At 40.5% G+C, this 16,421-nt stretch overlaps 1 protein-coding gene across 1 annotated transcript in view; it reads right to left on the reverse strand.

Annotated features, from left to right (window-relative positions):
• LOC138591095 (mucin-2-like) overlaps nt 1–16,421 on the reverse strand; it is a 91,857-nt gene that overhangs the window by 56,701 nt on the left and 18,735 nt on the right. The window contains exons 6-18 of the mRNA XM_069661640.1: nt 10,843–11,053; nt 10,597–10,722; nt 10,354–10,471; nt 5,274–5,412; nt 4,908–5,018; nt 4,667–4,736; nt 2,775–2,912; nt 2,503–2,667; nt 2,260–2,354; nt 2,039–2,169; nt 899–1,141; nt 412–455; nt 28–134 (exon numbers count right to left, since the gene is read on the reverse strand). Coding sequence (XP_069517741.1) covers nt 28–134; nt 412–455; nt 899–1,141; nt 2,039–2,169; nt 2,260–2,354; nt 2,503–2,667; nt 2,775–2,912; nt 4,667–4,736; nt 4,908–5,018; nt 5,274–5,412; nt 10,354–10,471; nt 10,597–10,722; nt 10,843–11,053 — 1,698 coding nt within the window. The remainder of the gene's footprint in view (nt 1–27; nt 135–411; nt 456–898; nt 1,142–2,038; nt 2,170–2,259; nt 2,355–2,502; nt 2,668–2,774; nt 2,913–4,666; nt 4,737–4,907; nt 5,019–5,273; nt 5,413–10,353; nt 10,472–10,596; nt 10,723–10,842; nt 11,054–16,421) is intronic.

Raw genomic sequence — 16,421 nt, forward strand, 5'->3', positions numbered from 1 at the left:
AGTGTGAGAGTGCTAAGCAACACTTACACAAGCCATGTCCAGAGTGCTGCAGCTCTTCTCACACTCAGTCCCAGTAGCCCCAGGTGGAACATTGGAGCAGTTGAAGTAAACCATGGGGGGGCTGCATGTTGGGCCTGGGTAGTCAGAAACAAAATCATAATAGAGACAATAATGTCAAACCGACAGGAGGCATTGACGTAATGACATCAACAACATTGTGTGATTAAAAATACATTGTTTTGTTTCAGCTTGGATTTGGAAGAGTATTTAAAATACTTGTCAACACGTAACAGACCTCTGCAATAACTGAATGTTATGGATTAAACAATTGAACAGGTAAGCACAATAAACATTTTTGGTGAGAACAATTACAGGGAATTGGGTTCAATATTTGAACATGTGTAAACCTACTTTGTGACCCTCCTGAGCAGCTGAGAGCTCCATGTCTGCAGTAACTGTGAGAACAGGTACGAAGGGACACAGAAACAGTGTTAATGTCATCATCAGGCTTCATTCTTGGTCCTTCAATTAAATTGATTATAGAGTAAGTTCTATGTGTAACAGCATGTCACAGAAAATACCTGTGTTCTAAAATTAAATTGTTGTTTCCATTACAATGGCTCTCCCTGATATGTTTTTATCTATAATCTAAAGCAGGGGTTTTCAAAGTATGGCAAAGTGAGTCTACACAATACACAATTGGGTGAATTCACAAAATTGTGACCACGAAATCACTTGCCACTGCTTTCTGCCTGATCTCAGGACCTGATTCACAAAATAATTTGCGCTGATCATGACTGTCCATGAACTTAATTCACTGCTCACTATGAACTAAACAGCTGTGTTTGTTACCTCACCCCCATGCCCAACCCTTGAAATCACGTCACTCTGTATTTACCATGGGCGGCCATCTTTTGTCACAGATTGTCCAGCAGGAATAATGTCGTCTTTATAATAGCAGGGACAGTCTTTACTGGGCACACACTGGCCTTTGTCGTTCATGTAGGTTCCCTCGTTACAGCCGCAGCCATCCACTGTGATGAGGTTGGCCTGGCAGGAGTAGTCAGGTTGGCTGAGGGAACGGCAGCTACGATGGCAGCTGGTCATGTTGTAATGATAGACCATGTTTGCTGGACATAAACTGTATTGGCCTGGTGGAGAAGATACACAATGAGTTAGCATTAGAGAGGGGTGTGAACCATTCTCTTACTGCATGGTAATACCTTTGATTTTAACCTTTTTAATTACCACTGATGGCTATGCCTGGAATCTGCACATGTACACTGATTTTCAAACAACATGCTGCATTTGGATATTCTAAATTAGTCTGTGTAAGCTGTAGCATTATCCAGTTCTGGGCTGTACACCTTTTTATATTATTTACAGAGACCCAACATGAATCCACCGTGAGCAACTACTAGCAACCTGTTCCAAATCAAAAGGTCCCTCTGATCTATTTCTGAATTAGTATCAAAATCATGACACCCTTAATTAAAGTGCATCTGCCAGAAAAAAACAACAAACTTATGTTCTGGATGCTGCAGACAGACAAAAGCAAAATGGCAAAGGGTGCAGGGTGCACCTGGATTGTTACAATAATATTTTTTAGTTTCCCTTCCTGTTCTATGCTCGACATGATTCAATACAATACAAACAATATTGTATGTACTCTGCTTAGATTTCCTCATTAAATAATAGTGGCTTAGTGCTGCATTAAACATATTATTGAGGGGCAAGCAAGAGCCACAGCTCCTTAAACTCCTCCAACCAGTGGTTTTGAGAATCCATCTAATGTAGGTGTTGCACTGACTATTGATAAGTATCTGATACAAACCCAGTTAAAATAATACAAACTATCCTTTAAAGTAAATAATACAGGAGAGAAAACAATTTAGATTCAAATAAAACATTTTTTTCCTCACTTGCCTCCAGTTACTTACTGCCTCCTGATTTTTTTTATGTTGCATGTGATCAGCTGCTTGTTACAATCCCAGCCTTTCTATTACCACAATAAATAAAAGGAGGGCCTTTGTTTTACTCACCACAGATGTCTTTCCGCCAGCCACTGAGATGGACTCCTGCTGCTGAGCAGGCGAGGACATATGAGGAGACAGCGGTACACATGCAGTCCTCACTATTATCACAGTTACAGCTGTCATACATGCAGTTCTATAAGGGGACAGAGCAGGCATGGACTTATTAATGCAGGGACAGTACTTGAGTTTATTTGTCATTATAGCATTGTGTGTGCAGACTCACTTTAAAGTACAGATTAGGGGAAACAGTGCTGTGGCACGGTGCAAACACTCCATTGCGATCCATTATTTTGGAGCACCAGTACCGGGCAAATTGTTCTGAGAGCCAGTAACAAAGAGAAATGAAGCGGTTACAAAACAAAAAGGCATTGTTAACTGTATGGTATGGTATGGTCTGGCATAGTTTATTTGAAATGAGATGTAATATGACATGACGCAAGATGCAGGAGAAGAGATAAAGTAGTACCCCGATTGATGCCCTGGTCACAGGGATTTCCTAAGCGTGTAGCTATGTCGGGGCAGCTTCCTTTGGTTTTCCACGTGTTGGCGAAAGCTGCAGCGTTGCCCTCCACCAGACCACTTATCACCTTGAACTCATCACTCATTTTGTTGTTGAAGTTCCCACACAAACCTGTTGGAAAAGTTAAGAGACGTTTTTTTTAAATGCTAGTAACCACGAGATGAACCTGCTAAATTGTGGGTTCTGCGTTTTCCAGAAACAATAAGGTGGAGGCATACCAGCAGTGGTTCCTCTTAGTGAATAGTCCATCTTGATGAAGACCTGCATCCTGGGCTTCAGCTGGACTAAAATCACTACGCCCATCTTGAGCTTTACCACGATGTATAAGGAGGATTGTTTGAATGCCAAGAACTCCGCTGCAGCAGTGAGAAGACATTGAAAAACTCAGTGTTACAGCTTTAAAATTTCAAATTTACACATTACTGTTAGATTGTTTGAAATTCTCTTGTTCAACATGTTACCATCTGCACTTGAAAAGAAATCTGCCTCTATCCACACAGATTTTTCTGTAATACACCCTTTCAGTAATGTTGTCAGTCACCTCAGCCTGTGGCAAAAACAAGCACTTAACATAGACATACTTAAATTGGGCACAATTTCACAATAGAAGTATTTACAGCAGTAACTGGAAACATTTCTGTACCTATTTATCAGACCCCAAAATGTGAAAAATAGGGTTTAGATATAGAAATATTGGCAGTCCCTCTTCAGTTTATAGATAAAGGGCTTCCTCAAAACGCCCCTGAAGTCAAATCTAGCAGAACCCCCTGAATCCAGTTCAGAGAACAAGGTCTCATCCCAATGCCTGGCTAACTGAGTCCGCTATGCACACAATGAATTCTTGGAAGGAAGACATTCAGGAGGACATAATTACGAATGGAATAGCATCTGTATTGAGGCTCAGACTCAGACTATGAATACTGGGTTAAAACTTTTACAATACAGCTGGTCGATGCGAACATATGTAACTCCTGCTAAGTTAAACACATTTAAAAGTACCAATAACTCTAGGGGGACTTTATATATTTTGTTTGTGGGACTGCACAAAAATTTAAGATTTTTGGAAGGAGGTAAGCCATATGATATAACCAGTCGGGTCAGTTAATTTACCTCTTGAACCCAAAGTCTTTATTCTGGGTTTGTACCCAACCAGTCGTCATATAAAAAAAAAATGTAAAAGCACTCATAGAAACGCTGGTTAGCTCTTGCCTAGAAAAGTATGAACAGGATTGGTCAATGGCTTAAGGAAATGTCCACTTGCCTTACAATGGAAAAGATAACATATGGTTAATGGTAAAAAAGACACTTTCAAAGAGGTTTGGGGACCATTTTTGGACTTCATTGAGCGGTGAAATACTGGCTCACGAGGGGCACTCTGGGTAATCTACTATGATTTGTGTACATGTGGATTGGAGGCACTATTTTATTACTAATTGGTCTGTGCTTCATCCAAAGTATGTTTGCCTGTGCTTCATCCAAAGTATGAGGCAGCAGTAAGCTTGTCCACGTCTTCCGGCACTTCTCACCAGATCAGTAACCAATCGAAAGCAGTATTGTGGTTATAAGAGATGAGGGAAAGAAAAGCTTGCCGTCTCACAGCCCTCTGTCCCACAACCAACTTAATTTCACTGTATCTGCAAACACAGCTGCTTTTTCCTTATGAGTAGAAGCGCTGCTGTCCATCCTTGTGTGTGTAACAAGCAGATACGTCTTGTGAACTCTCCGATGTATGTCCATAATGCGCCCTTTAAAGAGCAGAGTCAGACCGCGCCATTATCTTTAGACCAGGTTTTTGTTGGTCTATGGCACAGTCTGCGTCCTCAAGATAGCAATGCACCACCTGTTTTCCCGACCACACCTCACTTTAAGACCAACTCGCCCATGAACACTCACATGGGTGCAAGATCGCTTGCTATTCACACAACGTGGCCGCTGGGCGTAAAAAATTGCCTCGGATGGAAATTAGACACGATCCTTGCTCTGCGTGCTGCTGCGCTTTGCACCAGGCGTATGATAAGGCCAAAGGACTGTAACTGATGATTTGAGGGTCTTTATAGCTGTTTCTATGACATGCTGTGTGTCTCCTGATATATATGTTGAAGTAACTCACGATTAGACAGTGGAAGCTCAGAACGAATCTGGTTTATCTGAACCTGCCCAGACGCAAGGATTTTCATCACCTGTCAGAGTGTAGAAAGAAACGTTTTAGATTTAGAGTCCAACAGTATTGTTAATAATCTTATGATAAATGATTTACAAAACTCCAAACCCAACAGACTACAATAATGAATACCTGTTTGTCAGTGTGTATCCTGACAAATTCGTGAATAGCATATCTGTGTGCAGCTTACCGTAATATTGCTGTTTAAGGCCACAGTTACAGATCTGAGGCAGGTGATTCTTTCAGAGACACCACACTTTTCCAGGTCCACCAGCACAGAGTATGAAGAGCCACTACTTTGCTGCAACACACATTGGGGATAAAATTACTGTATTAATGACAAACACTGATCTGTTTCCTGATGACAAACTCAGAGAGCTCTGTTCACCAAAAACTTAATGGGTCTTTCATTAGTTCATGACATTATATCAACATCAACATTGTGATATAATTCTCAGCATAGATGGATACCAGCCCATGCTGCTTGTGTGCAGTGTATAACTCTGGTGTGTATGTGGTGGTACACTAGCTTTATTGCAGATGATGTGTGTGCTACCTTGGCTAGAACATAGGAGCAGTCTCCATGGAAGGTGTACATTTTTCCATCAAAGGTGTTGACATGAGCTCCTCCCTCCACAGAGCAGGTTCCTGGACAGTCCTCCTCTTTGCACTTCCACAAGCCATCTTTACACTTACTGTCAGTAAATACACACACACACACACACACACACACACACATTTTTGAAGCAGTGTTCAAATTACTCTGGTGCTTTTTCTATAAATCCTGGAAAAAAACTTGGTTTAATAGGCAGATTAGGCTGGAATTAATACTGAAGAAATCCAACACATTTATCTATAACATGGTTAAAGTATGAAGCATGTTTTATGCAAACTTGAAACCAGTGTGAGAAATACCCAGTGGCAATCGGGGATCCTGCCCTACCCTACACAGACTCAATATGCAATATATAAGATTTCATGGACACAAGCCATGGCAATCAGCGAGGATATACACACGTTGCGTGCACATCACCAAGGCTAATATCGTTAACAATAAGGCCACTCACACAACCACGCAACCACTACGCCCTGCAACAGAATTCACAGCACACTCACCTCTCTCTCGCTAACCCGATGCCTGTGAGCGCATTCAAACTGGAACCCTACACATGCACACTTGTGTCGCTGTAAAGCTTTTCATAGTAGACTATGTACAGCAGGTCTATAAAAATTCAATCGCAGGAAATATGGGCAAGAGATCAAAAAATATTCTCTTACCTTAACAAAGAATTGACCACCAGAGGCACTCTTTCCATTCACCCACCTATTTTGTTGTCCAACCAGCCCATAGGTTACTGTTGCTAGCAGCCACCGCATCACCTACGTCTCCCTGAGAGGAGATCTTAAACTCAACCTGACCTGGTTCTTGGGAGTGACTGGGTGGGAGAGAAGCCCCCAACTCCCCTGTACATGTAGAAGCTGCAGATGCACCACTGTTAGCTAGGTCTCCGTAATTTTGGTTCAGCTTTTTAGAAGTGAATCCAAAGTTAGCAAGTAGTGAACCCTGTTTTGTCTTTGATATATTTTCCCAACTTTATGCGCACATATTTTTCACTGAGTGTAACCATGAAGTCTAAGCAGAAACAAATCCCCTGTAACCCCTGTATTTTGCACCCTGCTTGAAATTAATGGCAGAGGAATATTAGGAAGACTATGTCATTCCCTGCAAACAGGCTAACCTTATATCAGCAGGAACAACAGATGAGGAATGCATAGACCGAAGTCTCAGGAAACATTATTTAACTTCATATGCCTGCCGCCTGCAGCTCCTAAAAAATAGGACTGCTCCTCGTCCCCAGGACGGAACCCGCTGTCCTCTCTGTTCCCAACTAAACACACATGAACACAAGGTTGAGAAAGGTTCCACAAGTAAAATGTAGCGATGAAGAATGTTTGCCATTATGAGTAATTCTGGAGCAGGCTGAAGGAAGTGAGACCAGAAAGCTTGTTTCTGTTGTGCTAGTTTTCAAGCGCTAGTGTTTTCACGTATATGTCCAGAGCAAAACCAGCGTACAGCAGGATTAGTTTCAGACATAATTAATGACTATTCTAATGTTGTAGATTTGAGGGGAATGCAAGCTGGAGAAACAAAATCAAAAATTAAAGTCATAAACAGCGATGAACAGGCCTTTGCATCGATGCGCACGTTAGGGTGAAGAAAACAACAGGAAAAAAATATATATTGGCACTGTAAGCACCTTCTCTTAAGTTTTCCTTACATCTCGTCACTGACAATCATTCCCACAGTTATTAATAAAGATGGTCTAGTGTACATTACACACACAGTAGAGAACATACCCATGGTTTCCAGCAGCAAAAATAGGTAAACAAATATGTTTACAGATGACCTTTCTTTGATGGTAAACACAGAAATGTAATACATTTAATAGGATCCTGTGTGAACCTGACAGCCTGTCTGGAGATTTAAATAATAAATTAAGTTACGCTACTGGGCCTCATGCGTAAACGTACACAGCGTCTGTCTTAATTTGGAAAGATAATCGTCAGGTTAGACTGCGTGTCCCCTCACCAAGAATATGGTCACACAATAGCATTGGGCAACCCACAACTGCATAGCGGCAGAAATAATATATTGTTGTTTCGCTGTCTCACTGACATCACACTATCCATGTCATCCCTTTCACCAACATCATTCGCCACTTCGCAACCAATTATGACTCATTACTTCTATGAAAATTAATCGATACTTTAAAAAATAACATTCAAACTATTTTATTCACAGAGCCCCCCCAACTGGCTCAGGGCCCTGGGCACATGCCCACTTTGCCCATGCGATAATCCATTACTGGGTGCAGCCACGGGCTGTGCACAGGTAGGTAGTGCTATCAGCATGACCCAAAAATGTATATGTAGATCTGTTCAGGCTGAGACTGTCATCATACATGCTGATGGAATATTGTATTTGAGAGTTACTACTGGCTGTTACCAGTAGGTAGTGCTATGACTATGACCAATAATTTATAGGCAGGTCTGTTCAGGGCAGCACTGTCATCCAACCTGTTAAATTTGGTACAGCTTAAACAATGTGTAAAAGAGTTGATACAAGCTGTCACCAGGGAGTGGCACTATGACTATGACAATAAACCTAGAGTGTAGATCTGTTCAGGGTGGGACTCTTATTAAGCACATGGAATTTAGAACAGATTGAACCTTGTATACAGGAGTTACACAACCTTCTCTTTCATGGTAAAACATCGCACTGCCAGAGAGATGCCCTTGATGAAAAGTCAGTGTGTACAAAAAAAATCACCTTCAAGGTCTTAAGGCCTTTCTATCTAAATTTGAGATGGACATGTTCAGTATTAGGTGTACATCAAAGTCTAAGACGTGTCTCACAGATTTTTCTATGAACCTTAATCAAGGTCTTCATGCTTTCCTGACCAACATTTAAGGTGGATATGTTTCACTGCTTTGGAGGAGTGGCTTGTAGCGTAAAATATGACATTTCCTGTTTCCAGTAGGGGGTGCTATTGGTGAGTTGTTTCATTCATTTATTTGGCGCTAGCTTTCCTGATGGTTAGGGGCAGCTGTGGCTCAGTGGTAGAGTCGGTCGTCTTTCTATCAGAAGGTCAGAGGTCCGATCCCCAGCTCCCTCAGACTACATGTCAAAGTGTCCTTGGGCAAGACACTGAACCCCAAATTGCTCCCGGTGGCATAGCCAACAGGTATGAATGTGATATCTGATCTGACAGTTGGGCACTTTACGTAGCAGCCTCTGCCATCAATGTATGAATGTGTGTGTGAATGGGTGAATGTGACATGAAGTGTAAAGGCAGCTTTGAGTGGTTGCAAAGACTAGAAAAGAGCAATATAAGTACAGTCCATTTACCATTTTACATTATTGCTTTTTAGCAAGAGTCCACCAGGAGCATTCTGCGTTGATTTTGCATTAATCAGACATGGAGCTGTCTCAGTGTTGTGCCTGGTGTGTGAATGTTTACATTTAGAAGAGCAGCCACCCCTATCTAACACCATGATCACTCAACAGAACTCGGTGTAATCTATAAGGTAATCAGGACACATTTTGTTTCAACAATCCAGGACAAAAAATCAATCAGGCACCACCGGTGATATCTTCAAAAAAGTGAATTTTGATTTCAGATATAGCGTACAATTGATACCACTATTTATTTTTGGGTGAGCCTTCCTTAGAAGTGGATACATTATGTGTGGGATTGACCCACTCTGCAGCAGCATATAGCCTAGCTTCCTTGCCGGCACACCGGCCAGTTTCTAAACACCTGGGCTGTGCTGACCGGCATCCACTGTATGTAGTACACTTGCTATTGATAAGTATCTCATACAACCACGCTTCAAACAAACCCAACTATCCCTTTATAGTAAACATTACTTGACTAGTGTAAACATTTGATTAAGCAATGATTTGAACAAACTCTCTATATGAGCTGTTTGCTGTTTATTAATATAGATTAAGAAAACTAGAGGTGAAGACTAACAACCAGAGGTGGGGGACTCAAGTCACATGACTTGACTCGAGTCGGACTCGAATCGCAAATTTGAGGACTTGAGACTTGCTTGACTAACATTGATAAAGACTCGACTTGACTTTGACTTGGCATTAATGACTTGAGACTTTTTTGTGACTTTTTTTCAATTAAATATTTGCATTATTTACGTTATGTTTAGAAACATGATTGGGTGATTTTTGGTGCAGTGAGTGCAAACCTAGCAAACTACAGGACGCAGCAGAGGCAACACTGGCAGCAAACATGGAGGGCGCTACACCAAAAATCGTTTAATTTGGATTTAAGAGGTATGTCATGGATGACTATAAAAAGAAAAAAAAAAGAAAAAGAAAAAACATTGAATTGCAAGGTATGCGTGTGACACAACGACCACCACATAAAACTTCAGCCGTCACTTCAAAACCCACAAAGAAAGGTACGTTGGTGTGTCTGTTAAGCTAATTTATCTGCTGGTCAAGCGTGAACTAGAAAGCGAACATTATGTTTAAGCTGTGTTAGACTCGCCTCTAATCAATTATGGATTTTATTGAGAAGAAGTTTTTGACAGTTGGGGGACTGATTCGAGGGCATATAACCAGGTAAACTAACATTATGCGGCCATGTTGCTAGCTACTGAGCTGCATGCACACGACTAACTGGTTACAGGTGAATTGTTAATGTGTGTCCTCTCGCTACATGCCATTGACCCCTTTCTCTAGTGTTTTAAGCAGCTCTTTGATAAACAATTAATGTTTTAATTTAGTCTCCGCTCCTTTACAATCACTTTGTTGCCAGTGACTTGCACAGGTGTGCTTACTCCCACCTCTGCTAATAACTAATTTAAGAACCTTTTTTTTTAAATAACAAAAATCAAACTTAAGAAAGTAGCCTCCAAAAATTCTTTTAAAGTTTGCTTTTTTTGGCGTTTCATTAGACAGGTCAGCTAAAAGAAGACGGGGAATGAAGAAAGAGGTGAAAGAGTGAAGAAAGTGGGCAAAGACATGTGACATTCGCCGGGTTTTATATCAAACCAGGGTTGCTGTTTAATTTGCTTAAATTTGACACCTCAATAAAGGTCTCCAGTCTTACCAGGATCTGCAGTTGTAAGAGTAGGACTCTCCTGGCATGTAGACTTTGTAGTTGTGCACACAGGGACATTGTTTAAATTTGACACAGCCAGTTTTACCAATATCATCGAAGATCATTCCTGCAATAGGGAGAAGACATAACTATTATTACTGTCATGTTTTATGTATGTACGTGTACCATAAAATAGATCATGCTTGCATGTAATGTAAGCTTGTTATTGTAGTTTAAAATGTGTATGTATACCAGCAGGGCAGCTGCAGCCATCATGGCAGTGGTTTTCACATACTTTGCTGGCCTGAGGGTTGGAGCAGGTATCAGGACATGAACTGCCACACTCCATAAACTCCATGTTGTATGGACATGTCTTGGCTGTGGAGACAAACACTTTACTGTGACTGTACCATCCTACTCAACACTGCAACTCATGAGCAAGCACATTCAGATGAACTGCAAATACATTTAGTCATCTTCAGGTGTCAGCATCCTTACGGCAAAAAGATTGACTCCTCCATTGTTTAGGCTTGCCGCCTGCATGGACACACTGTCTGGAGAACTCTGAGATTGTTTTGCAGAGCATGGATTCAGTGTTGTTTTCAGAGTAGCACATATCAGCCATACAGGTTCTAATGAAGGCTTCCTTATCCAGTAAGTTTTGACAGCTGCTGAATGGAGCCCTTGAGAAGATGTCGTCACAGTATTGCTGAAGAAAAAAACAAAACAAAACAATCAGTTATAAAAATCCTGTAGAGAGGCCCTGGATAATATAATAGATAAGATCCATGGATGTTGTGTTTTCCTTGCAGACTATTTCTGAACATTTAGAACGCACACACTCTGGGGTGCAGACCAGCATGGATGGTATTTTATGAAGGATGTGGTGAGCGTGGTGTGCTGGAGATCAATTTGAGCAATTATTGCAAATTTTCACAAACTTGCTCTACAAATCAATCTACTAATTGATCTTAAATAGGCAATAGTTTTTTTTTTTTAATAAATGTAATTTGTTAACCTATTCTATAATTCTGTTAACTTATGCAGAGATCACACTTTGAGAGATCATACACATGTAATATGAGACGAATGAATGGCTACTGAGCCGTTTTAGATTGCCTGAGCACTTCCGTTCACACCAGACGCGCATTTCTCCACGCCAGTCGACAAGCGCCTCTGCTCCTCAGCTGTCGTTTACGCATTTGGAGCTGTTTTTTCATCATGCTCTCTTTCTCTTGCTCTCTCTCTGTTTGCACGTGTGTTTTGACATGTTTCAATTCACAAACAACTTTAATCTGATCACTTTGCTTTGCTTCAGTCCCCCCAACACACCTGCACCTCTGCTCTCTGCACAGCTGCTGGCCCCGCCCCCTCTTTCTCTCTGTCTCTCTGTCTGCTGTGTTGACTGACAGCAGTCTGTTTAATTAAGTCACAAAATTAAATATTTTCTCTCGCAATTCAGTTCTCAAAGCAAGTGAGCCGTGTGCGCACGAGGGACGTTATTAATGACGTAGCGATCAAAACGATTGATCGTTACCGAATGACATCTGCATCTTTTATAAGCTTTATAAACAGCGACCATCAATGCATTTACAATAGGGACATACGGAGATACACAGTAGGAATGTTTACATTGCGTTACAGAACTGCATATGATTGTGTGCGGACAGAGAGCGTCCTGATGCACTGTGACTCCTGTCACTGTTTCACTGCTCTTCCTCAACAAGGAGACCGGGCGAACGACCGGCAGAATGTATGTAGCGGAAACACTGCCGGAGGTAACTCTGTTCACATCGGCAGTAAAAACAAATAACTTTTGTCTTGTCCAGAGAACCATGTAGCAGGGCTTTGAGGCTGAACTTGCCATTTAAAAGACCCTTTTCTTTATCCATTTCTGCTCACGGAGGTTTGTTTCTGCATGCTATCCACAACATTACTGCTGCATCGCTTCCTGATTTCTCAAACTACGGGGCGGGCGGAGGGTCATAACAATAGAACGTGTATGCGTTAATCGTGCGTTAAAATAATTAGTGGCGTTAAAGGGAATGTACGTTAAGGCTTGATTAACGCGTTAACTTTGACAGCCCTACTTTTTTTTTTTTTTTCAGTAACCGTGCGTCCCTCAACTGACAGCATTCACAGCATCACAGATCTTTTTGATGTACCTGTTCTCAGTTTCAATCTATTTGGAAGCACCTAATGGTGATACAAGGGAGCTCTTGATTTGGCATAGGCTCAGTCACCATTGTGTTACCTCATTCAGTGATAGATAGTGACTTTAAAGAGATTTATTTAAATGAAAATCTTACAGGTTATATCTTTAAATTGATTTAAAGGTACTTAGATTTTGCGACTACTGTAGTTCTTCTTCTTACTACCTTTTTTCGGTGCCATTTCTTCATCTCCTTGTGCCCAATTTGCACACGGCACAACATGCACCTGCCCTTAAATAGTGTTTAAGGGGTGTTACCTATGCTAATCACAAAGATCACCCATGCCCCTCCAGTTTGAGATCAAGTGGGATTCATCATTCAGCTCTCCTGGGTAAGGGCATATTGGGATGGTTAAGAATGTTCTTCTCTTATTTTTTCACTGAACAAAAAATTAAGAGAAATTTAAGAGACTGTTGCTGCATGAGGCCCAGTGTTTCACTCTGTCAAATGTTTGGGTCATTCTAGTAGAAGTCAAACAATTTGGAGTTGAAGAAAGATCAAAAAGGGGATTTTCTCTGCTGTTAAACATAGTGGTAACACAAGGGTTAAGGTAAATAAAAAACACTCTGCAGCACCTTTTGTTGTATTTTCAAAGCACTTCATACTGTGGACGTTGTCCTGCTTTTGAAGTGGCTACATATTTTTGATTTGATGCTAATGTTGATTGAGGAACTAGGAGTCAAACAGGGAAAGATCTGTTATATTGTAGTTGTTATATTGAAACTGCCATTAACAAAAGGTCATGCACAGGCTGATGACACAGTGTTGTTTTATGTTGCTGATTTCATACATCCAGCAGTCAAAAATGTTGAGCATTCTTTAAAAGTTCTATAAGATGCTTTTAATGCCATATGAATTGTTTTTAATTGCGATATAACAAAGTTTATGCTATCAAGAGCTGAATATTATAATTATAATCAACACATCTACTAGCTATAGATTCCTGAATGGAGAGTCACAGAATATAAATATCTCTTCATGTGGATTGATGAAACACCTCAAGTTCATATTTTGCCTGAAAATCTTATTTACAGACTCAGGAAAAGAATGAATATTTCTACAGATGTGAAATAGATCCCAGGAAGTCTGTCTTCCTATGCATGAAAATAAACCATACTTTGCACATAGGTCCATTTCTATGTCAAAAGTCTTTAACTGGCTTAGTGGGCCAATTGTCCAAATGGTTGTGCTGTAGCAACAATCTAAAGGTAACCATTCTGAAGACTCATAACAAATCATTCCTGCGTCCTACAACTTATGCCAAAATATAGGCTGGAATGAGCACATTTTTTCATGCACGTCAAGTCTGAAGGAATTATGAAGTCCTATGTTTTTCCTCAAAACTGTAAAATTAAAGAAACCTATCACACATTTATGCTGAACTGACACCAAACTTGCCACAAATGATCCAGCCAGCTTTCAGATTTTGTCCATCTATGTTGTTATAATGTACTGAAATAAGTCCTTTAATCTCCAAATTCCAAATAAATATGAAAAAAATAATTTATGAAATGGTAGATGTAGTGTGTTACATTTCTGAATTTTATCAGAAAAATACATTTGAATGTTATATAGATAGAAAAGGGAGCATCTTTAAACTAGAAAATGCAATTTCTGAAGAAATTGCAGTGTGAATGCTGTCTGCTGAATATCTTACGCTAATCTGCTAATGCTGTGCTTGAATGTTGAATGAATGTAATGTATGAATGTTGTTGAATATGTTGTTGAAGAGCTGACGCTAAACTGCGAATGCTGCAGTTGAATGTTGAATGAATATAAGTATGAAAGATATGGAATATGTTGTAGCGAGGACAGAGGTGGACCTCACTAGTGTGGCAATACTGATAGCCATTTATCGGTGAGTGTTAACTCTAAATGCATTCCTTTCCAACTAATGGACCTTTGGATTAACCGGGGAGGATGTTTACCAGACATCCTGGAACCTTCTCAGTGGTTTTACACTCAAAGTCATAAAGGTGACAAAAGTAACATTTCCCAGTGGACTATCAAGTCCTCGGACACTTCAAGAAACCACCCTTTAGGAGATAAAGGGGTGAATCAACAACGACCCTCAGACCTCTTTGGTCGAACCTGGGTAGAATTGTCTTTGTTCACAATCAAAGGAATTAACATGTAAACATGTACCCTCTGACAGGACCAAAAGGCGAATCAACAAGAATTGGTTGATAAGGACACTGAATAACAATGGTTGCCTTTCCTATGTTTTATCTGTCTCTCCTCTCTCTCTCTCATCTCAACATGAACACACCCAACACCTCCTCCTCTCTCCTACTCTCACTGTGAAAACAGACGCCAGCCATAAATTTAAGAGCATTCTTGTGTGTGTTCTGAAGTACTTTTTGATCAGTTCTGAATTAAGGTAAACTTGTGGTCCAATCATTCAGGAAACAAGTTCATGTTACTCAATTTGTGTTTCCCTGCAAAATCGTCCAATTCCCGCTTCTGTACGTTATATTTTTACTGAGATATGAAATTACAATTATACTGTAACTTCTACCGTGTGGTCATACTGCCATCCAGTGGACATGTTGAAATACGTCTGTGAATTATTGATAATCCGGCGATCTTTATTGAAACGAGTCATTTAACCCCTATTTCTTTTAATGTAGTAACGCTAAAGTTAGATCTGGCAACCAATTGATTAGGAATTGCATGTACCGTGTAATAATCTATAATGCTTATAAAGTATGTTTGCCGTAGTTATCTTGTGTTCATGATTATGTTCCTATTTTCATTTAATGTGTGTTTTAGAAACAACTGCTTAACATCTATTGACAAGTGATAAAGAATATGTTACTTTGTCCGAAAATTAAGTAAACAAGTAACTACGTGATTATATAGGAAATTTCCTTTATTTTAAACGAAGAAAGTTTGCGGCGGTAAGATGAGAGCCCGAGACCGCCCACAAAGTGACGAGTCAAAACATTGATAAAACCACAAACTTTCTTTTGTCCGCGCTTCTTTTTCTTTTTCCCTTTGGGATTCACGGTCCACCAAAGAGCCATATATACTCCTCTTAACCTTAATTATTTTCTCCGGACCTTCTTTTGTTTCGTACTTTCCTTAACTTCTCGACCGTCAAAGTAACGCGTAATTGTATCCAGCTCAGCAAGCTTGATTTTCTTTCTTTTCTACATCAGTAAAGCCCGCTTTTATAGTTTGAAGGTATTATCGTCCGGCCGGCGAGATTACTTTTAAGTTATTTAAACGAGTTAATTAAGAAGTTTTGTCTGCCTTCGGCTTTTGACTACCAGCACTGAACGTGGGACCAGCGTGTTTTGCCCAGGCAGTTAACCAGAGACTTCTACCGATCCACCGTGGTGGATGCTCGGGCCTGTCTATATTTGTCATTACAGAACTATGGTCAATGTGTTCAGATCTTACTAAAAAGATAACGAGACTGATAAATTTTCCTGTAATCCTATCTGTTTATTTTCCTCCTAATCGGAGGTGGTGCCCCTTTCAACGAGAGTAAATTTCTAATCCAAAAAGGTAGTTACCGCTACAATGTTGTGGAAGAGCTGATGCTTAACTGCTAATGCTGAACTGCTAATGTTGAATGAGTATATGAATAAATGAGTCTGGAGGTGAAGAAGATGACTGGGGAGGTAATAAAGGTTAGGTTAGAGGTGATGAGAGTCAGTCTGGAGGTTAGGAAGATGACTGAGGAGGTGATGAGGATGATGGAGGAGTTTAAAATGGAAGACCAGCCTTGAAAAATGCCTAAGATAGTGTTAAAATGTCTGTCCTGGGTGTGTAAGTGTGACAACTGAGCTCCAAATGAACTCAAGTGACCCCCAGCTGAACTCAGCAGTTGCCGTGGTGATGGCTCATGAGGAGAGG

The sequence above is a fragment of the Semicossyphus pulcher genome, unplaced genomic scaffold (genome assembly GCF_022749685.1).
Source record: "Semicossyphus pulcher isolate SPU_LCO1_2020_fin unplaced genomic scaffold, fSemPul1.0.p SCAF_1, whole genome shotgun sequence".
In the NCBI taxonomy this organism is placed as follows: Eukaryota; Metazoa; Chordata; class Actinopteri; order Labriformes; family Labridae; genus Semicossyphus; species Semicossyphus pulcher.